Here is a 24626-nt window from a genome sequence, read left to right as displayed (position 1 = left end):
CCTGTATAGATCATTTAAGTAGGTAATACATGTACTGTAAATCCAGAAAATGTTGCAAGGTTTTTATTTTTGTGAATATTGCAACTAGCTAGGTCAATATGGCAATATTAAGAATTTGTAATATGATATTTGTATGCATTTCTTTCTGTAATTGCAATAATTATTTAAATTTTTCTGTCTGGCATGTTGAAATTGCAATAACAAATGCATGCAAAAATTTCTGAATTACAGTACGTTAGGTTCTGTGGGAAGTTCATGGAACAACAGACAGTTGAATTATTTGTAAAGATTTAAGTTACATGGAAACAATTGTTTTAGAAAGATGATAGATTACTCTTAGTACTTATTTCTTAGCTGTGTTAAAAAAAAATCAAAGATTGAGGAAAAGTGCTTCAGTTGACACTTGATTTTAGTAATTTTTGTAACAAATTCTGTGCATGCAGTTAATCACACTTAGTCAAAAAACAATTAACTTTTAGTCAGAAGGCAATAAGGTTTCTATAACAAATTCTCCAGTTATTCACTCCTAGTCAAAAAAAAAAAAATTTTTAGTCAGAATGGTTCAATATAACAAATCAACTAGCTTAAATTTATATAAAATTTATGGGAAAAGCATCATTTAACACCATTCAAATCCAACAGACTAACAAGAAAAACTCATGATTTTGAAATTTATTTTAGAATAATTATTTTTTGTTAAATCTGAAATTTCTTTGACTTGTTTACACTATTACTGACTTGAATTAAAGGTTATTGTTACACCTTTCAGTCGACTCATTTTCTTCTACAGATTGTACAGATCAATTCTTCAGAACCCCCTCAGTCCAAGATAAAATAAATAAATTAAGATAAACAAACTACTCAAATTGTGCATATAAACACTTAACCTTATTTTTACCTTAATTAGATGTTATTTAAGGAAGTTAAGCAGATATTTTATGTAGATAGTATATATTACATAAGATATTTAATATCACATCATTAGTGAGGAGAATTTTAACTAGACTATTATTGTATAATTCTTATCCTGACCAATTAAGATAAATAATTGCTATTTACAGAAGATACCAGTTATATTTGACGATGAGAGTAACCAAGGTGAAGACGATGAAGATTTCTTCCCATCATTCCACAGGGAAGATGACAGTCATACCACATGGGACGAGGTTTGTTAACTATTTATATTAAATAGATATATGAAGATGTGGTATGAATGCCAACAAGAAAACTCTCCATCCAAGTCATAATTTGTAAAGGTAAATCATTGTGGGTCAAAGTACGGTCTTTAACACATAGCCTTGGCTCATGAGTTTATTTTAAGTATATATATTTTTATAGACAAAATAATGTAGGATTGATCACTAAAAAATTGGATTTATTCATTTTTGTCGAGCCTTCGACTTTAGTCGAAAAAGTGAGACTAAGCGATCCTACATTCCGGCGGCGGCGTCAACAAATATTCACTCTGTGGTTAAAGTTTTTGAAATTTTAATAACTTTCTTAAACTTTACTGGATTTTTACCAAACTTTGACAGAAGCTTGTTTATGATCATAAGATAGACTCCAGAAGTAAATTTTGTTAAAATAAAATTCCATTTTTTCCGTATTTTACTATAAATGGACTTAGTTTTTTCTGCGGGGAAACAAAACATTCACTCTGTGGTTAAAGTTTTTAGAATTTTAATAACTTACTCAAACTATCCTGGGTTTGTACCAAACTTGGACAGAAGCTTGTTTATGATCATAAGATAGTATCCAGAAGTAAATTTGGTAAAAATGAAATTTGATTTTTTCTATATTTTACTATAAATGGACTTAGTTTTTTCTGCGGGGAAACAAAACATTCACTCTGTGGTTAAAGTTTTTAGAATTTTAATAACTTTCTCAAACTATCCTGGGTTTGTACCAAACTTGGACAGAAGCTTGTTTATGATCATAAGATAATATCCAGAAGTAAATTTTGTAAAATAAAATTCCTTTTTTTCCGTATTATACTTATAAATGGACTTTGTTTTTTCTGCAGGGAACCATTACATTCACTCTGTGGTTAAAGTTTTTAGAATTTTAATAACTTTCTTAAACTATCCTGGGTTTGTACCAAACTTGGACAGAAGCTTGTTTATGATCATAAGATAGTATCCAGAAGTAAATTTTGGAAATAAATAGTTCCATTTTTTCCATATTTTACTTTTAAATAGACTTAGTTTTTCTGCGGGGAACCATTACATTCACTTTGTGGTTTAAGTTTTAAAATTTTTTAACAACTTTCTTAAACTATCCTGGGTTTGTACCAAACTTGGACAGAAGCTTATTTATGATCATAAGATTGTATCCAGAAGTAAAGTTTGTAAAAAGATTACTCCGTTTTTTCTGTAATTTACTTTTAAATGGACTTAGATTTTCTTACAATCATAAAATAGTAACAAGAGGAATATTTTTATTGATTTTTTTCCTCATTGTTGAAGAGCCTGTGATTTACAGCAAAAATAGGCGAGACACTGGTTTCCGCGGAACCCTTACAAATTTTTGAAATATAATGAATTATGATAATTAAAACTTGGTACAGACTGCTTTTTTGGAACCAATTGGTAATAATCAGCTGTCATAAATTAAATTATTGGTATAATATAAGCCTATAACACATTGTCTAAAACAAAACTCAGAAAAGGTTTCCATTTGGTTGGTAGTAAGTATCTAATATATGCATAACCTACAACTAATTTTATTCTTTAAATTTATGTAAACCAATAATATTAAGTAAAGTTATATGACCTAGAAGGAAGACAAGTTCATTAAGTATTAAAAATCTTTAATTTTAGTGTTGGACTTAAAAAATCTTTAAGTCAAACTGTGATCATGAAATGTAGTGGTCAGCATGCACTGGTCATTTAAATGTCCTTGAATTTCTGTAATGTGATGCAATATAATTTACAAGTTAAATCCAGTACTATTATAGATTAGTATTACTGCTTGTAAAAACTGAGATGCAAGCTTCTTTTATTATTGAGATGTTCATAGTTCACTGTCACATTTTGATCTTGAATGAATAAACACATATCTTTAGTTTTGTACTTGGAGGGTATACTGTGGATTCATTAATTTTCGTTAGTACCAATTTTCGTGGATTTAGAAAAACTTGCATGTTCGTTGATATTTAATTTCGTGGTTTAGAGGAAGTCTGCATGCACGCCTGTATAAAATATGTCATTCGTTGAACGTTTAATTTATTGGTTCCCCTTTACCCACGAACTCCACGAAAATTGGTATCCAACGAATAATTATGAATTCACAGTATACAAATCATCTTGTCTAAGTGTCTGTCTTTCCATCTGTTATGCTTTTGTCTTGGGCATTACATTTGTACTGTAGAACTTAAGTTGACCAAATATCTGGAAAGGATTGTGCATGGGTTTAGGTTGGCTATATTGACAGCTCTAGTTAACTATACACTTTCAGAATTGGTTTATAAAAATGTGTCAGATAGTTCAAAAAGATCCTTGGAAACACATATCCTAGTAATCCAAAATCATAACAAGAGGCCCACAAAAATGATTCAAATACATAAAAAACAAGAATGTATCCACAGTACAGGATGCCCCACTCACACTATCATTTTCTATGTTTACTGGACCGTGAAATTGGAATAAATTCTTTAATTTGGCATTAAAATTAGAATGATCTTATCAAAGGAAACATGTATATTAAGTTTCAATTTGATTGGAATTCAACTTCATCAAAAACTACCTTGACCAAAAACTTTAACCTGAAGTGTAACAGAGTAAACAGACGGACTGACGGACGGACTGACGGACGGACGGACGAACGAAAGGACGGACGGACGAACGAAAGGACGGACGAACGAACATATGGACGTACGAACAGACGCACAGACCAGAAAACATAATGCCCCTCTACTATCGTAGGTGGGGCATAAAAACATATTGCTTGCACTTGTCGTAAAAAAATTTAATAAAATGAAGATTTTTGTTTTGAATGTTATAGACAACCATTGCAAGAAGTGACAGTATGGATGAAATACAAGATGGAGATGTAATATATCTACCTAGTGAAGATACATCCAGTACTAATGAAAGGTAATTAGTGTGTCTCATGCATTACAAAAGGAAATAAACATGATTAATTCCTGTAATCTCATTTAGTACAATGTTTTTTTACCATAACCAAAAATGGCTTTATTGGGGTTTCAAAAAAAAAAGTAAATCACAAAACTACCAAACTTCGAGGAAAATTAAAAACAGAAAGTCCCTAATCAAATGGCAAAATTAAACGACAAAATACATCAAATGAATGGACAACAACTGTCATATTCCTTACTTGGTACAGGCATTTTCAAATGAAGAAAATGATGAATTGAACATGGTTTTACAATCCAAAATTTCAAGACTGTTACCAAAATTTCACCATGTACATTAGATATCTTCAAATACACACAAATACATGTATCTATTAACACATTATTATTTAAATATGATAATTCTAACAGTTATATTCTGATGGATATATTTTGTCTACTTTAAATTGTAGTGCTTTCACAATATATCCTGGATTGGGAGAGAATAGGAGACGAAGTCTGACTAACAAGAGTCAAGATGCAGGTAAATCAGAAAATATGACCTCAATGAGGCCACACAATATAATTCATAGTTTTTGTCGAACCTGTGACTTTTGTCTCAGAAAGCTTGATATAGGGATAGTGATCCGGTGGCAGAGGTGTTTGCTAACTATTCAAATGCTTTATATTTTAGAAGGTGGAAGACCTGGATGCTTCATACTTTGTAGATATATTCGTTATGTTACAAACTTTTTGTCTGACACATGACCATTTTCATGATTCAGTAACTATTTGAAAAAAAAGTTAAGATTTTTGTAATATTAGTTTCTCTCTTATGAGAAATTGGATATTAACTATAGTTAGTATGTGCGTACGTAGCAAGGTGCTCATGCCCGTCAGACAGTTTTCACTTAACCGCGACCTGATTTCATGGATCAATGAACAAGGTTAAGTTTTGCAATTATAAATTTATTAAGAACATCAAAAAGAAGGTCGTTCCTCCAGGTTAAAACTTCTTAGTATTACTTTATGCATGTAAATGTAATTCACACAACAAGCATTTCCAAAACTGTTACATTCAAATTAAACTTGATTAAGAACAAATGTAAGAAGTACTTAGATAGTAACTGTGAATTGTATTAATTTCAGAATCAGACATGACAGATCCTGTATCATTAGAAGACATTGACAATGAAAATGATAATGATTCATTTCCTTCAAACCCAGTTACTCCCTCAGATGAAGGATTTCAGAAAACACAGAACAGGGTAGGTAACTCTATTTAAGCTATGCCACACATCCAGATTCTATACAAATCCAGAACCATATTTAAATGAAGGTATCAAAGACACAAAGTCAGTAACATCCAATTACATTTCAACTCTTCATACACAGATAAACAGAACAGTAACATTTTTTTCAGACCTACTCTCAAAAGCTATTAGAAAAAAATCAGAATATGCTATGTAATTTTTCATTCAAATTAGGTCACACCATCATAGGTATGGTACTTTATAAAACACCTCTATGTATGTAACTATGCAATTATCATTAACACAATACTCTCACAGGTTACTTCAGACAGAAGTTTCAATTTAGAACAGGAAAAATCTTCCTTCAAATACATCTTTATACAAAATTATTATTGGTAGATCTACATTTTAGTTGAATGAAGGATTCAAGGAAAAACAAAACTAATTAGAAGTATTCTGTTTTCAAACACTGCCATACTGAAGTAAAGTGACATACTTCAATATCAAAAACACCATGCACTAGCCTCTATCCTAAAATCCTTATTGTGAGCATCCTAGATAAACACACACATATCGACAAAAGAGTATGTGATTACAATGAAATTTGAAAAATAAAACAGGCAATAGTATTCTTACTTTTTGAAAGAATTGAAATTGAAAGTTGATTTATGTTTAACATTATATAAAAAAGAAGATGTGGTATGATTGCCAATGAGACAACTATCCACAAAAGACCAAAATGACACAGACATTAACAACTATAGGTCACCGTACGACCTTCAACATTGAGCAAAGTCCATATCGCATAGTCAGCTATAAAAGGCCCCGATAAGACAATGTAAAACAATTAACTAAATTTATTGTCTATTTATAATTACAATTTGAACGTTCTCTTCTATTAGGAAAAGTTTATGCAGGATACCTTTGAAAACTTGGCATTTTCTCCGATCCCAAAAGACAGATTTGAGAGAAGTTTGGAAGACTTGGAGAAACAGAAAGGAGAACAGCCAGATCTCAGAATGAGCTTATCTGCAAGATTTCAGTCTAAAAATCCAAAGTAATTATTTCCTCTGTAAAATCGACATCTACTATTTATTGAATAATTATTGTATTACAACATCTGTATGAGTAAATTACCATTGAATTGAATGATTGGTGGTTGCACAATTTCTGGTAACAAATATTGCATACATTTCCAATAGCATAATAATGTCAAATAAGTATGTTCTTTTCAGAATAAGGTATGTTCTATTCAGAATAAAGTATGTTCTATTCAGAATAAAGTATGTTTATATTCAGAATTAAGTATGTTCTATTCAGAATAAGACTGACTTGGATTTAGACTTTTGGACATGTCAATGCACATATGGAAACATTACACAGAAGGAAATGATACTACTGTAAATTCAGAAATTATTGAATTCAATTATTATTGTGATGTTATCATTTTAGACTATTATGCAATTTCAAAGTTTGCGATATTGAGAAAAATTCTGTTTAATTCATATAAAAAAGTTCAAGACACAAGTTTAAAATTATTGCGATTATAACCCTGTCGCATTTTTCACAATAATAAAAACATCAAAATGATTTCTGAATTCACACTACCTAGAGACATCATTTCAACTTCCAAGCCAACCATTTCTAGCACACACTCTTAACACATTGACTAGATGTATAGGGGGAGGGTTAGATCTCATTAACATGTTTAACCCCGTCACATTTTTGCGTCTGTCCCAAGTCCTGGTGAATCTGTAGTACGGTAGAGTCCATAAGGTGGATACCTCAGGTATGCAGGGTTGTTATGATAAAAAGCATAAAATGTAGAGAGTCTTATAACAAGCAGTCCCTTAAGTGTTGTTGCTATAAGACTCTCTAAAAACATTAATGTTCAATTTATAAAATAAAGAAAGGTGCTGTTCTATATGAAAAGAAGAAGATATGGTATGATTCCCAATAAAGACAACTCTTCAAAAGAGACCAAATAACATAGAATTCTGAAATAATTCTGAAATTGACTTTTTCTTTCTTTGCTTTATTTGTAAATATGATCTATCTTACAGGAGTATGGCGGTACAACAGAAGTCCGACAATTGGTATGATGTAAGTAGTCCATTGATAAGTTACTGCATGGAGTTATAACACTTCACTAAATATTGCATGCCACGTTCAAAACATATGCAAAAAGTGTCTTATTATTTAGACTTCAGATGCTAGGAACAATAAAATTTATGATCAAAGTGAGATTATTTTGGGAGAAGCTTTTAATTTCTCATTTAGAAAGAGGCCATGAAACAAGATTTGTAATTCCAGGGTGTTTTGTGAAGAAAGAAGCATTATTTAACCAGAGTCTCTCTTCATTAAGAGATTTTAGAAACATCCAAAAACTTTGTGAATATTTACTCTATTTCCTCAGGTATAAACCACAGAACTCTCCTTTTAGAAACTTAAAAAGGCTAGATACATTTATGATTACCCCAATAAATATCAGTTAGCAAGGCTATAAACTGAGATTAATATAATTTTTTTTGGAACGTGTAATAAAATCTGTACCCAAAGATCCAAAAGTCTTGTGGAAATAAGCTTTTAGTTTGACAAATTACTTTATTTATCTTTGAGTTCAATGTGAGAACATTTTGGTAACATTACCTCATGTAAAGAGAACAAAGCATTCTATCAGAAAAAAATACTGGTAACTTAGGACCTCAGTTAGAATAAGCAGGGGCCCTTTTTTGTCAATGGCCCCTAAAATTTTGTGTGGGCTACTTAAATTTCTGCTTTTCTTGTATCGGACTATATATGTGGACTACAATTGCCAAAGTCTTAAGTTCAATCCCTGATAATTATTATCAGAAAAGTCTGTATTTTGAGTCACATATTTAACCTTGATATCACAAATAAGGCATTTCAAAATATTTCAGTAATAGCTTTTATTAAAACCATAACATTGATTATATGTTGTATTCTTACAGCTATTTATATGAGTGTACAATTGATTAATTTTGTGAGACTCTGCATGGGGGTCCAAACTATAGTTCTTGATATCTGATTTCTGACAAGTACCTGAATTGAACTTCTATTTTGGATCACCATTATGCAAATAGTCCATATTGACTGTGGTTACTGTTCTGAATATTTTGGGATTACCATGTTCCCCCATGCAGGGCCTCTTTGTGAAGGCATAAAACAAAATAATAAACGAAGTTATGATATTGAAATTATCATAAAGACAAATGAAATATATGAGTTTAAAGGTCAAAAATTTTGTTTTCAGCACATGTTATCTGAACTAAAAGCCTTTAAGGAAACCTTTCAGATAAAAAGGCCAAAGGTATTGGAAAGGGAGTTATGTTTTGTTTTCATATTGTGGGATATTATATGGTCCTCCAATGGAGGAGCACCACCTTTTTTGTTTGTCTTCGATTCATGTAGTAGTTTATATCTGTTGTTCACATGGTTTGTGTCTGTACCACACTTTCTGTTCAACTTTTTTTCTTCTTTTTTTGGAATGGCTTGTATATAGTTTACGGAAACCTGTTTATTTTGCAGTCTTTTATCCAAGTTATAATATTTATTTTTTTATTTTAGAGGTTTCCTGGACAACAGATGTTTTGTAGTTTACCACAAATTATTTTCCCTTTATAAGTATTTAAAACATAGTAGTAAACTGATATGAATTGTAGGATAATTCACATTATTAAACTTGTATACTAAAATTTATTTACATTTGTTAAAGTGAATATTTCAGCTTAAGAAAATTAAAAGTTCAATTTTATTTAATCATGTATAAAAATTCAAGACTGAACATATGTTTATTTATAGTCTTTTCAAAGAAGAAAATCTGAAATGGCTCGTACTGTTGATGAAACCAGGAAGAAAATTGAAGCTGTAAGTGAAAGTAGAATCATCTGTTTCATTTGTTCTATAAATAAATCATTTACTGTAGATGACTTGTCTTAGAGCATGATCAGAAGCTTATTTTTACAGAAATAGTGTTTTTATAACTTATTATTGATATTAAAGAAGCTATTAAAAAGTTGCAAATGTGGTTGCGACTAGCCTTAGGGTCAAGTTGTTTTAAATTACTGTAGCCTAACAGGACCTTGTTAGATCTGCAAAACTGATGAACTTGTTCACCCTACTAGCATATGATATAGTGTTTAAGTTCTATTGCGTGATTTGGTAGACATCGCTATTGAAATTTTGTCAATGATCTGATAGGTTATTTTGTAAAACTTGATGGATATATCCTGTAGCATCAATTGTTGTTATGAACTGAGACGTAACAGTTTCATTCCTATATTCTGTGTATAGCTTACAGTAAAACTTTAACCAGCTTTTCTAAAGAATTTGATTTTAATATAAAAATATTATTGTTATTTTTTGTACACGTTTTCACTGTTAACTTTTTGAAATTACAATGCATGTAGTATTGCTCTAATAATGTTCTTATTTTGCATGTGCTTTTGAATAAACATTTTAATTTAACAAATTATGATATATATTTTTTTTTCATGCAGTATTATTTTGATAAAGTGTTTGAATAGAATATTCTTAGTAGAATAAGTTTCAGGAAGTGTTACAATTAAAGGTTCTGGTTTAAGTCGTCATTGTAAGAATGCAATAATTCATATGTTTTGTTCTCATCATTCTTTGAACTGCCTTACATTCTAAATTGTCAATAGCAAGCTTTAAGATAAGCAAACTTTAGCATAGTTGAGTAACAAAATAAGGTTATTGAAATATTCAGAAAAAGACCAGGTTTGATAATTTAGTGTGAAAAACTGCCCAATTGGACATATGTAAAATAGTAACTTGAATTTGAAATACATATTTGAGGAAAAACAGTACTGTAGTTGAAGAGTTGTATTAGTAGTAGTCGAACATTAGTTGATTCAATCAATTAAAAACGGTGGGTCCCTGTGGATTTGATGACAACTTTAAGCCAATGAAAAAAATTGTTACATCCAAATTGCATTAGAATTTTAAATTATCATCTTGTAAAAGTAAATGGTGATAACAAATAGATAGATATGATATATTGAAAGATCTGTTTCAGGAGGGAAAATTGCTCAAAGTTAAAATAGTACAGGTAATGAAAAAAAATTGAAAATGGGATCTTTTAATATAGATGTAGATTACATATTAATGACTTCCTTTCCACAAATAACACCTTTTCAGAAAAAAGATGATAAATACATTTCAAATCTTTTTCTCTTTCTACTCTATAAACCTTGTAAAATCATGAGTAAAATTAAAATTGAGAAAATTAAAGAACCAGAATTTAGCCAGCTGGTAATCTCTTTAGGTAGATGTAGTTTTTGTCAGTTGATTCAAAATCTAGAGGACTTTTGGTAACAACATTGAAAGAAAAAAAACATTGTAGAGAATGGTTAACATGGTAAATTGTGAATATGGAATGCTTCTAACACAAAAATTACTTCCCTGTGTCATTCTTAAACTGGTTCTATACTGGAAAGTATTGGCTTCTACCCATGTAAAGTTTGATAAGTTGAAAGTGGTATATCATGGTTTTAACCAATTTATAGTGAACAAATAACTACTGGTATCACAACAAAAAATGGAATGTAATTGAAAGATTTATAAAACTTAATATTTACTTCAAAATTTATTATCAAGGCTAGACACATGAATTTGATCTTTTACTAAGTATCCATTGTCAAATTCATGTCCCTTCTAAGGGAGACAACTAAAAATTAGATTTATTTTTTTTAATTACAGGGTCAATTTAAACTAAATTTGTAAAAATGACTATTGCTTTATTTAATATATTGATGTGTTTTATGATATAGATGGCATGGAAGGATGAAAGTCCAGAATCAGAACATGTGGAGAGTGCCCTGTCATCACCTTGTCATGTAAGTTCTCAAATTCATATATCTGTGGGGTGGGTGGGTCCCAACATACACACTTTTGATTTGGGTAAATTCATATATCTGTGGGGTGGGTGGGTCCCAACATACAAACTTTGGTTTGGGTAGAGATGTCTGGCTGAGGTTTTATAAACCTACCCCATTCATATATTGATTTATGCGAAAATTCCTACCCATTTAAATATTTCAAAGGAAAATCACAACATTTTTATGTATATATTTACCATTTTTCCTGACATCTTATTTAGACATTAACATTATGGGACAATCTAATTTATTAGATAAAAGGATAGTTATTCCTGATAGTACACAGTTTTTAAAGAAATGTTTACAAAAGATGAACATAATTGAACCATTGGACATATAAATTTCTACCTATTATTATATTACTTCTGTGTAATTGCACCCATTGGTAAACGTGACACTACAAAAAAAGTAAAATGTACTAGCATTACACCTGTGTATACCTTAATATAGGAAGAGATCCCCAGTAACTAGAAATATTAGCTGCTGAAATGAATTTTACCCAAATAAAACAGTTTCAGGTAGCCAAAATAAAAAAGTCCTAGATTCTCCACACTATTCAATACACAATTTCTATACCAAAACTGCTGCATAAACCCTGCAGAATTTTGTAAGAAAAGGGAAATGGAATTATCTTATATTTATATTTTTTTTTTTATAATTTAGGATTCAAAAGTGACCAATAGCTTTTTGCCAAAGGAAGAGGACACTCATAAACGTAAGAAAAACTTTGATTTATTTTTATCTTAGACAATTTATAATGAGGACATTTGTGTATTGTAATGAGGTAGTAGTTTTTCATCTATAAATTTTATACTTACATGATTTAACACTTAAAATTAGTACAAGATTTTTTACAATCAGTATTTAGGGGAAGTATATAGATTAGTATACAGTAGATTTATTATTCATAATAATTACTGTCTTAAATTGTGGCATTCAAGCCCTCAATAAAATATGGTTTAGTTTCAAACTGAACCTTTGTAATCATGAGTCTTTTTTAAAACTTTATTAAGACATGTTCAACTAGGACAACAAAAATAGGTTCACAAGGAATAAAACCTATGTTACAGTTTATAATAAGTTGCATTCTCCATTTCTAAAAAATCACTTTTCTATAAAATTACCCTTCACAAATTCCTTTTTGGCACCATTATAAATTATACACATATTTAAGATGTATTGCTCTTTTTCTCTTTTTTTGAACATTTATTGGGATGGTACTAAAAATCTGAAGATTTCTTTTCCAATATTTAGACTAAAAGGACTTTTACAGAAACATTACTTCTTCGAAATATTTTTTCAAACTTGTCAAATATATAGTTTTGCCATAAATGCCTTCTAAACAAACTCTTTTCAAGCAAATTCACTTAAATAAAGACTGCTTTATGAAATGCTTAGATTTTAATAGCTGTCAGTTTTTAGCCATTACATAATCAAAATTTAATGTCATTTCACAAGCCATAACCATATATTTTTATATGGAAGGTGCAGGTCACCACATATCATTTTATAATAGTGGAATATGACTTTGAAATATAATTGCTAAGTTAGGCATGCTGTAGGCAATGATGCATGTCTGGCCATATAAGGAAACATGAATTTTTCATAGAAATGATAATAAACATATATATATATATATGCTAGTGCTATAATATTTCAATTGCATTTAAGGCCCAAGAACACCAAACACTTTACGCATGAGTTGGTCAAACTTTGACCTGCCAAAGCAACCAATCTTAGAAGAGAAAATGCCTCCATTCAAAAGTAGATCCACGCCTAGCACGCCTATCAGAAAAAGCATCGGTAAAAATATCTTGCCTTCTGGCACACACAGACCACAGTGGCGTAGTCAGATTCCAACACCTGCTTTTATTAGTAGACTTCACAGGGGTAAAGTTGCCGACGCATGGAAACAGTTCGAAAGTTTGAACTTGTCCCCTGTTCAATAATTAACACATAGCTAGTAAAGCATTGAAGTTAGGCTTCTACTAATGGAAAATTGTTATGTTTGCATTTGTTGCAGATGTTATTCAGACAAAAAGAAAGATTTGCGATTGGCAACATTACCCAGATTTTTTATAATACCTATTATCAAATATATATATATATCTAACATCTTTGATGTATTTTATGTAGTACTTGTGTATGTGTACATGCAATGTTATAGCATTTCAGCATATTTTTAGCATTAGGCCACATGTCATTAATTTAAGATTCTCTCCTCCCTTCCAATTGATACCAGGGGCGGATCCAGCCATTTTAAAAAGGGTGGATTCCCAATCCAGGACAAAAGGGGGGGGTTCCAACTATATGTCTCCAACCAAATGCATTGATCGTCCAAAAAAAAGGGGGTTCCAACCCCTGGAATCCTCCACCCGAATCTGCCACTGGATGCTTTATTTCATTCATATGTAACTTCTTAAATATTTTGGTGAAAATCAACCAAAAGTTTTTAAAAAAGAATCCTATCTAATTTTTTGTTTTTTTGAAAATGAGGATAAGATTCAAAGATTTAATTTCATGTGGTCTTAACAACTTTCAGCTTTGAGAAAAGGGTTGTTTAGCACAAATTGTTATTGAGTTTCAATGTTAGTGTTTTTTATTTGTTACCAATAGTTTTAGCATTTTCCATGTCTGCTTAAGAAGACATATTGTACCCATAATTAATGTTGAGCATTTAGTGTTCAGTAATAGTCACAAATTTATAAATAGATGTTGTAAATAGCTGATTTGTTTTATTAATTTTTTTCCAGTAAGAATCATCCTGTTTTACCATGTTCTTCTTTCTAATACATTTATTATTATAAAATCTGTATATAGGAATAATATATATATTAATTTCTTAGTAAAAAACAATCTTCACTTTATATTATATTTATTCATAGAATAGTTCTGCTTCCAACTTTTCAGTGTGCTAGACACGCGGTGAAGGATATTTTATTTTTAAAAGCATATATTCAAAATATAAAAATGCACTCATAATTCATTGACATTATAAGTTAAACATTTTAAAATAAAATGAATATTTTCAAAAATAATAATAGATTTTATTGAATACTTCTGAAATCTTCTATTTCAAGATTTTTTTTGAAGATGCAGGTTGCACACTGGTACCAAATACTGTAGAATTGTGGCACAAAACAACAATCAGTTCAAATTTATTTTAAACATTGTCCAAAGTATATCATACTGAAATTCTAACTACACAATTTATTGAAACCAATTTGGAAATCACAATTATAGTATAGTTTAATGCAAATGAAAAACAAAAAATAAGGGACACAAACAGATTACTCATCATTGCCAGTTTTAGTCTTGAGATGCTATTGACCATTTGTTAGACATCGACAAGGCTGTAAATGCATGAATCTAGCAACAATTAATTTTCGTCAAAAGTTAAACATTTTGTTACCTTTATGATAAATTTTTTATATTAAATTCATATATCTTGATAGATAATTTGTTGATGCTTAGAAAAGTCTTATTTTAAAGATTTCCTTCCTCGTTTTTCAGGATCTCCAGCTTGGGATAGAGATTCAGAAACAGGAAGTGAAACGTCCAGCTCTGGGCGAAGCACGAAATCTGACAAGAGGTCATCAAGACCATCTACCCTACGCTTAGGAAGATCAGAAAGTTCTAAAACACTGAATGAAACACCTAAGCGTGAACTGAGATCTCAATCACAAAGTGGACCCAGTACTCATCGTTACATGAAAAAGACTGAAAGTTCGAAAGCCAAAATAAGCAAAACACCATCATCTTCAAATATTATAAACACCCCTAAAAGTATTGAATTATCTGATAGTTCAGACACTTCAAAATCAAAGGGACCAGTTGCCAAAAGGAGGAGTAATTTTATAAAGAAAAAAGGATTTCATGCATCATCCCCTAATTTGATGGATATTGATGTGGAATCAAGGGGGAGTAAATCAAATCTTTTGTCGTCTGCACGTCTAAATTTGTCTAGTAGTACACCTGATTTGTTAGATATAGACACGCCACCTTCAAGATACTCTACAGGAACACCTAAACGACCTCCAAGGTCCTCATCATCCTCTCGTGGTGAAGGCAGTGTGTTGAAAGGTAGTGGCAGGTTGTCATTGCCTGCTAATCCACCAAAAGAAGCGGCAAAATCAAAATATTCGAAAAATGATAAAGACTTAATGCCACCTCCTCAAACATTGCCATCTAAATTAAAAGAACAACCTAAAAATGCAAAACAGGATATTTTCTTAAAAAGAGCAACTATGGCTAAAAGACAGAACTCTAATGATTTGACTTTAGACCAGGCTAAAAGTATACTCATGGGCAAGTCTGGTATATTGGAAGATAAAAAATCAAAAGAAACTGATGTTACTGCTGACAACATTCGAAAGACTCGTTCTAACTCTAAATTCCCTTCACATTCCAATTCTTCAACATATCCAGAATTTTCCTCAAATCAGGATCATTTAAGTGATCCCAAATTAGTGGGTATAGCTACTGAAATAGAAACAACAGTGTCAGAACTAAGGAGAAAGAGTATAATTGATCAAGCTTTTCAGAATTTAACCGATTTAGATGCTAGTCCTTATGAAATTCCAGAAAGGGATAGTTCACCAAGACAATTGAAATTTAATAATTCTGCTGATTCTCAAGACAATATTCCTGCTAATTCTTCATCCCATTCCAAAGACAATAGTGCTATTAATTCATCAAAAGATTCCAATACAGGACTATCGGAGGAGGACATTTCTTTAGGTGTACGTGAACGTATTGCCATGTTAAATGCTCATTCTTCTCCTCGGTCTGATGGTTCGTCTCCCAGATGTTCTAGTCCACGGATTACTAGTTCTACTAAAATTAACCTAAATTCTTCTACAAAACATCAAACAAAAACAGTATCTAACAGTCATTCAGACTCAACAAATTTGAGTCAGCCAGCAGGCTTAAATCTGAGTCCACCTAATTCGTCTGGAATTGGTTCCAGTTTGGATTCCGACACAGCAGCTAAGATGTTTTCATCAAGTGAAGCCCTTAGTCCACCTAGTTGTAGCGATGAGATCTCAGATAAAACAGAATCAACTATTACCATATCAGAGTAAGAATGTTTCTACAACATAGATTTTAAAATAGATTTTCATGAATTGTGTCTTTTTGAGTATAAAAAGGTATGTAAGGCTTATAAATGGAGAAATAAAGATAGAACTGTGAGCTAGATTTTGAAGAAAGAAAATTGAAAAAGAAACATATCTTTGAATTTTTCATTGGAAAAAAAGTGTTCTTATGTATCATTTACCATGATGTTATTCGTTTTACAAAGTTATGAGGTCAATCTTATTTTAAGATTGATGATTGATTGATGTTGGCTTAATGTTTTATTTTAAGAAAACTCCTTATGTTAGAAATCTATGCCTCGTTCACATGTACATTTAATTCGAATTGAATTCAAATCGAATGTGAATTGAATTCGCTAATCACGTTCATACACTCTTCTTTTTTAATTAGAATTGATCCGAATTGGCTAATTTGAGTTAACTAATTCTCATTTGAAATATGTTTTTATTTATACGAATTAAAAGTAAACGTCGTTAGGACAGTAATGCGAATTTGACACGCACTGTAATTCAAATTAGAAATGACTTTGGGACGTTGCATGTTTGAATGCAAATTAAACTAATTCGAATTAGGTAATGCGAATCGAATTCGAATTAAGTGTGAACTCAGCATAACATCACTCATTTTTATTTTTCAGGAAATCCATTGACCTTGTAGAAATCTTGAAAAAGGTAGGATTTGTGTTATATATAGAATTTTAAAAATAAAATTAATTAACAAAACAAAACAGGTATCCTCTGTCTTGTCTTAGGACTTTAAATACTATTTTTTTAATATTTTGTTCAATATTGCAGACTTTATTTCAATTACGTCTTTAAAGTTTTCTATTTTCTACGCTGACCTAATTGTGCTCCACCTTTGATATATGTTTCCTGGTCTGTTTAGATATAGGAAGATGTGGTTTGAGTGTCGAAGAGACAACTCTCCATCCAAATAACAATTTATAAAAGAAACCATTTTAGGTATGGCCTTCAACACAGGGCCACCAACACAGAGATTTGGCTCACACTGAACAGCAAGCTATAAAGAGCCCCAAAAATTACTTGTGTTAAACCATTCAAACTGGAAAACCAATAGTCTAATCTTTATAAAAACGAGAAACACATAAACAGACGACAACCACTGAACACCAGATTCCTGTTTGTCCGTTTGTCCATTATTTAGTCTGTCACAAAGTTTTAGTGAATATTTGAATGATGATGACAAAATTGAAAGTTCCCTTGAAGAAAAATTATATTTTACATTAAGTATGTGACAGATCATGCAAACACTTTTTATTATATTACTAAGAAAATTATAGTGCATTTTGAAGTTGAAAATGTTGAAAATATCAAAGTTTATAAAATTCAGATTTAATTTATTGGACAATTGTTATTCTTGTTGTATTAAATTGCATTTTTATTATAGGTTCAAGGTTTAGAAAAAAGGGTAACATTTTTAGAAGAGGAGGGAGAAAAGGTAAGTTTGCACTTATAGTATTTTTTTTAAGATGGAAGAAAATTTGAGAAAAAGTCAATTTTTCATGATCAATAAAGGAAGAAAATGATTCAAAACAATATCGTGGATATAAAGATTCCTACACTGCAACAAGTATTACGATATTGTTCCACTCAAGACAGTTCTATTTTATTATTTAAAATTTAACTGTCGAGAGTGGAGAAATATAGTAATACACCAGTTATAGTGTCGGAATCTGTTTCTATTATACTTTTTATCCTTCTTTATCAAAGATTTTCAGAAACTTGTGTTCTTTATATGCGAAGTCATCAGGCATTTTCACCTTTATTCATAACATCACAATAAAAAAACACAGAAGAAATCAAAACATTTAGACGTCATAATCAAATTTCAACAAATCATTTGCTGAGAAATGTGAAAATAGCACAAAAATAAGAGAATTTTTTATTTTTAGACTAAGATTTTCCTATAAATTAAGATTAAATTTGATATTTAACAAAAATACATATTTTGGTGATCAAATATTTATTTACTTGGAATGCATTTTATTTATTTTCAGAAAGATGAAAGGATTGGCCACTTAGAAGCTCAGATAAGACAGTTTATAGGTAAATAATATGAATAATATATGGTAGAAAGAAGTGAGTGTTTGATGCAAAGAAATACTTAAAAACTTAAAAAGGAAATGTGGTATGGTTGCCAATAAGATAACTATTCACCATATTAACCCTAGGCAGAGTCAAGATTATACTAACTATTCACCAGAGACCAAAAGATATAAACAAATATTGGTCCTGCCTATAGTAACCCTAGGTAGGGTCAAGGTTATACTAAATATTCACCAAAGACCAAAGGATATCAACAAATATTGGTCCTGCCTATATTAACCCTAGGCAGGGTCAAGGTTAATACTAACTTTTCACCATAGACCAAAGGATATAAACAAATGTTGATTCTGCCTATATTAACCTTTGGTAGGGTCAAGGTTATACTAACTATTCACCAGAGACCAAAGGATATAAACAATTTTTGGTTCTATCTGTATTAACCCTAAGAAGGGTCAAAGTTATAATGACTATTTACCAGAGGCAGATGGATATAAATAAATATTGGCCCTGCCTTTATTAACCCTAGGCAGGGTCGAGGTTATACTAACTATTTACCAAAGACCAAAGGATATAAACAAATATCAGTCCTGTCTATATTAACTCTAGACAGTGTCAAGGTTATACTAACTATTCACCAAAGACCAAAGGATATAAACAAATATTGGTCCTGTGTATATTAACCCTAGACAGGGTCAAGGTTATACTAAATATTCACCAAAAACCAAAGGATATAATCACATATTGGTCCTGCCTATATTAACCCTAGGCAGGGTCAAGGTTTTACTTACTATTCACCGAAGACCAAAGGATATAAACACATATTGGTCCTGCCTATATTAACCCTAGGCAGGGTCAAGGTTATACAATATGGTATACAGTTAATTTGAGTGATATTCATTGACATTTAACAATACTGTAAACCAACTAAATTTTGCGATTTAATTTCAAGACTTTTGCAAGTCGAAAAATAACGCAAATTTAAATCGTTGCGAATACGTAAAATTTGGATCTTTCCTTATTAAACTACATCAAGTAAATTAGAAAGTCACGAAATTAAATTAAAGCGAAATGGAATCAAAAGGGCTAAATGCGAAATAAAGTATCTGCGAAAATATGTAGGTTTACAGTAACTGCTTCAAATGGTTTACTTGTGGAAGATGATTAACTTTTGGTGAATCCTTCATTTCATTTAATGTACCATTAATCAGTTATAAATTTCTTGGTAGATAATTGAAACTGAAACAAGAAATTCAACTTTTAAGGATGCAACTGTCCAGGACCAGCACTGATGATGGTTGCCATGGAAAAGAAAGATGCCGAGAGATTATCACTAAATATAAAACGAGTTTATACAGCAGATACTAGTATCATAAAAAAAGACTTTTTGTAAATCAAGGCATTGATTGTTTTAAAAGACTATCATATACCTAGTCCTGAAAATATAATAATATTTTTTAAAGTTAATTCTGTATCTGTCTGATTCGTTTCCAAAATACCAATACTTATTTGGAGAGAAAATTAAAATTAAATGATGAATGATTTTTGGAAAACCTTTTTTCAATTTTGCTTTCAGTTTTTGGAGGTTGGTCAAACTTGGATTTTACCTGTTGTGCTTCCTTTTTGCAGTGGTTAATTACAAAGATGGTTATTGAGTATTGCTTGAGCCTTCAAAACTTTGAGAAAACTTGATTTGTATCTTTAAACAAATTTGTATGCAAAGCATACTATCTAAAGTTATGTTCTTGTCAAGAAAAGATAAGAAGAAGTTCACAGCAATTTATTTTCACTTCACATTTCGTCTTTAGATCAGGTAAAAATAGATTGATTGTGAATAACATTCATAAAATAAATGAAATGCTACTGAAGACAAATGATGGTCTGGGATGGAGGGGGTCTTCATCTCTTTTATCTTCAAATGTCAAGGCAATATTAATTTATTTAATTTTTGGCCGATTATTCTCTATTCTGTAATCCCCATGCATACCCTCACAAATGCTCTTACTGTTAACTAAATGAAGGTGAGAGCAGGCTTTTTCTTTGATCCAGTTCCCTGTCAATTCTAGTGTGAACTTTTACTTTATCTAGTTCTATGGCAATTCTAGTATGAACTTTTACTAGGAAAGCTGGTAGTTTCCAGCTTTTTCATATCCTAATTGACCATTTTTCTTTATATTTTCCTATATGTGCCAAATAATTTTTGCTTGATACAATTTTTATTGATTGCACTAACGACATTCCAGAGATTAATGGCAACTACAGAATTTTTTGTTTGCAATGTGTACCAGTGAATTGTTTTTGTAAAACTAATACATAAAATGTCCTTAATCAGTTGTGTATTGCACACTTATATTGTATATTTTTGTAAATAATGGGAATTTTATGAGATTATGATGTATATTTAAATGATTTGTTGTCTTGCCAATCGTAGTAATAGGGAAATAGATCTGTTCATGATTTAAATAAAGTTGTCTTGTAAGAAATTCCTACATTGTTAGTTTCTGTAATTACAATTATTTAGACAGAAGCCAACTGAAAAGGTGTTCAAGTGTTTTTACGAGATTTACAGCCAATCGAAACATAGCACAAGGACAATAATGTCCACCCTCAAGGGAAGTAATTCCTTTATTATAGAAATAATAAAATCTAAAAACTAAATCAATAATATGAAAAAGGACTTTTACCCATAATGCATGTATATATAGTAGTTAGAAATGACATAATGTGGATTCATTTATTTTCGTGGGTACCAATTTTTGTGGTTTGAGGAAAACTTGCATACTCGTGGATATTTAATTTCGTGGTTTTGGTAAAGTATATATACATTCCTTTAGAAATCTATTATTCGTTGAATATTGAAATTCGTGATTCCTCTGTACCCACAAAAGCCACGAAAATTGGTATCCAACTAATATTAATGAATCCACAGTACTGTGGATTCATTATCCTTTGTGGGATGCCAATTGTCTTAGATTTACTAGGTAAAGTTGGACCCCAAATTTGCATTTTCAAAGAATTACAAATTTATTGAAGGCTGTTTATAAAACACAAACATCAATCTAAATACAAATTTTTCTAATCCACATACAATTGGTATTCCTTTAAATGAATGAATCCACAATAACTTATCTTATTGAACATGCAATTGATTACCTCATTTGTGCAAAATTAGGTTTGTGAAACTATTGTAAATAATTTTATTCTTTTACTAAAGGGAGATAAATGGGGTTAGTGAACCATTATACTCCAACTACACTCCTCTCCCCTTGATTTCAAATAAGTGACAATAAAATATAATATATGTGCCAAATATGTGCTGCTTGTGTGTTTTGTAAATGATGTGTTCTTTGTATATATTTAAAATGGAGAGAATTGGTTATTTTATGTAATCTGTTTGAACGATAAAAGTGACAGATATTTGTTTCAAGGGTGTAAAAGTGATTTTGTATAAATATGATATATTGATAGAAAATATCTGCATGCCTTGGGCATCCAGTTTTAATCTGAAAAGTGTTCAGCTTAATTTAATTGCCAAAGATGTTTATTGATTCAGTACTTTTAATACATACATTGATTTATAATGTTTCATATTTATATTGAAGTAAATATTACAGAATTACTACCCTCAAATTCAAGTCTGTGTCATCTATTTAAAGCAGCATAATTTTAAACATAGATTTTAAGAAATAATATGACAAAAAGTTGTTTTGTTTTGAAAAAAGAGTAACAATTTTTGTTGAAACCAGTTTTCATGTGTTTTTAAAATTCATATTTTTTATCACCTTATGTCCATGAATTTCTAGCATGACCTTGATACTATCATATCAAACAAAACAACAAGACTTGGATAACTTAGGACAGCTGCTATAATCTCTGAAGCTAGGTTGTATATTTGCTGCCTTGTAATCTTTCAAATGAATTAATTTTCTCTTGCTCTTTATTAAGGAAGCTGGCTTGTCATGTTTTAGATTTTTTGTCAGATTTTCGGAATCCTCTGGTTTTATCCATTTGAATGCCTCGAAAAAATTTGCCCGGTGACCCACATTTTTCTTTTTGTAAATCTTTTACATGTGTAATGATTAGCCATCTGTAAAAGTCTTATAAAATTTTATTTACTTTTTAACAGTTTTTGAGAACTTCAACTTGTTGCTATGAAAAGTCAAGAGGGAATATTTTCCCGACAAAATTTCAATGGCTAATATCTTGAAAACAAGCACGGTGACCTATATATTTTTTTTGCTCTTTGGATTCCTTTAATAATCCCCTATCGATATAAACTAGTGTTTTGAAATGTTTATTACTTTGAAACTGAGAAGCGATCTCCCTTAAAAAAGATTAAAAGAATGCCACAAGTATTACATGTGGTAAAGTGGCATTCTAATGCAATTAGTTTGTAACGATAATTTTCATTGGACGTTGATAAATATTTTAAGGGGTTAGATTCCTCGTTCTACCAGTCCGTAACTAAGAAAGCCACCATTTTGAATTCTGGGATATGTAATTTCTCAAAAAATGAACAAGATATTCACATTTTGAGCCTCAAAATCTTCTTTTAGTCTATATTGAAACCATTCTGAAGCGTACGAAAAGTAAAAATATGTTTAGTATTCATGTTTGACATCCAGAGTAAACACATGACGTCACATTGTTTAGATGCTAAAGACAATGCAACAGTTTCGCGGACTTTTTCATTTATGCCATTTTTAAGCCAAAATATTTATCAAATGATATTTATTTTAATATGTGGCATTAGAATGGAGATAGCTGTATTGTATTTTAAGCTTGGCCTTCGTAAAACTTGATTTTACTGTCGCAAATATCCGTTTACCTATCTCCGCTCCGCGTCGCTAGGTAAACCAATTTGCGACAGTAAAATCTACGTTTTACGAAGGCCAAGCTTAAAATACAATACAGTTATCTCCTAATTTATAACATCTCATCAGTATGAGTTGCTAATAAAACTGCATTTGCTCCCTTCAAATTCCAATTTACAGCAGCAAATCTTTAACTATAGTACTGTTATTGGATTAAATTTTAGTCTGTAGCATTGATAAAAAAAACGACATATTTTTTTCAAAACAAACCGTTTATTTGAAATCTATGATTGAAGAAACTTTTTCTGTCTCTTGGGGTTGTATGATACATATCACTACACCTTTGATATTCAGAGGTATATGTTTTATCTTAAGTTTATATATGAAGTATATAAGATAATTACATGACATGTATATTTGTTTTAAACATATCATTCAAAGGGGCATACATATAACAATTTGTAAATAGCATTCCTATTATTGAAAGATTTTGACCATGCATAAATCATTTCTGTAAGTCTAAATTTTCGTGGTTTTTTTTATAATTATCATTGAATAAGTGCCATTTAAAATGTGTGTATGAATTAATGTTTTAGACATTCCATACAGGTTGAAAGTGTTTATTTTGGACAAATTTAAAAAGATATTAAGATGTCTTTGTATCCTGAATAGTTTGTGATTAGTATGATTTGGAATTTTAATTTTCCTGCCATATTGATTTACTCTAAAAAAAAGAAAAACACACATGAATTTATGAATTTACAGTACTCATTGCTTATTTTTTTGGGTCAGATTGTTAATACAATGGAAGATTGTATTTTAAGATTTGTATTGAAAAAGAGTATACACAATGTGAAAGATTATTGATCGTGTTTGTAAAAGCTTATATATTTTGTGATTGTGTTGTGTAAGTTAAGCTGCATAAAACACATTTTTTTTAAAGAATTTTTATACTTGATAAAGTGCTATGCAATTTGTACATTAAGATTATCTATGCATTATCTGTTGGTAAACAGAAGAACTGCTCATATTTTCATGGTAATAAATTATTTATACAAAACTTGATTTGTGTTAACTTTTATTAACTGACCGTGTATCTTGTAAATAACGTCATGAAAGGGGGATTAATTGAAATTTTCCGATGAAGGACATTTCAAAAGAGGTCTATTAAAAAGGACAAAAGGTTTGCCCAAACTGGACAAGTATAAAATATATACAAAAGGTTATTCCCAAAGTAAAATCACAAAAATACTGAACTCCCTATTATATATCAAATAGGTAAAACCTAAAGCTTAAACGAATGGATAGCAACTGTCATATTTCTGACTTTGTACAGGCATTTTCTTCTGTAGAAAATGATGAATTATTTCTGGTTTTATAGCTAACTAAACCTCTCACTTGAATGA

At 30.4% G+C, this 24626-nt stretch overlaps 1 protein-coding gene across 3 annotated transcripts in view; it reads left to right on the top strand.

Annotated features, from left to right (window-relative positions):
• The window catches only part of LOC134701471 (mitogen-activated protein kinase-binding protein 1-like), a 64791-nt gene extending 44788 nt beyond the window's left edge, over positions 1 to 20003 (top strand). Inside the window, exons 22-36 of one of the 3 annotated variants that reach the window (XM_063562624.1) lie at positions 1062 to 1166; positions 4003 to 4094; positions 4546 to 4616; positions 5222 to 5340; positions 6228 to 6382; positions 7389 to 7428; positions 8600 to 8656; positions 9148 to 9213; positions 11139 to 11204; positions 11910 to 11961; positions 14760 to 16326; positions 16981 to 17014; positions 17751 to 17801; positions 18361 to 18409; positions 19636 to 20003. In XM_063562624.1, the coding sequence (XP_063418694.1) occupies positions 1062 to 1166; positions 4003 to 4094; positions 4546 to 4616; positions 5222 to 5340; positions 6228 to 6382; positions 7389 to 7428; positions 8600 to 8656; positions 9148 to 9213; positions 11139 to 11204; positions 11910 to 11961; positions 14760 to 16326; positions 16981 to 17014; positions 17751 to 17801; positions 18361 to 18409; positions 19636 to 19643 (2532 nt within the window). In that variant the 3' untranslated portion in view covers positions 19644 to 20003. The remainder of the gene's footprint in view (positions 1 to 1061; positions 1167 to 4002; positions 4095 to 4545; positions 4617 to 5221; positions 5341 to 6227; positions 6383 to 7388; positions 7429 to 8599; positions 8657 to 9147; positions 9214 to 11138; positions 11205 to 11909; positions 11962 to 14759; positions 16327 to 16980; positions 17015 to 17750; positions 17802 to 18360; positions 18410 to 19635) is intronic. The other 2 variants (XM_063562625.1, XM_063562626.1) reach the window with 2 other exon arrangements.
• Positions 20004 to 24626: the final 4623 nt, after the last annotated feature.

This window comes from Mytilus trossulus, unplaced genomic scaffold, assembly GCF_036588685.1.
Source record: "Mytilus trossulus isolate FHL-02 unplaced genomic scaffold, PNRI_Mtr1.1.1.hap1 h1tg000244l__unscaffolded, whole genome shotgun sequence".
Classification (NCBI taxonomy): Eukaryota; Metazoa; Mollusca; class Bivalvia; order Mytilida; family Mytilidae; genus Mytilus; species Mytilus trossulus.
Note: the sequence above shows the minus strand (reverse complement) of the source record. Positions and strands in the feature narration are given on the sequence as shown.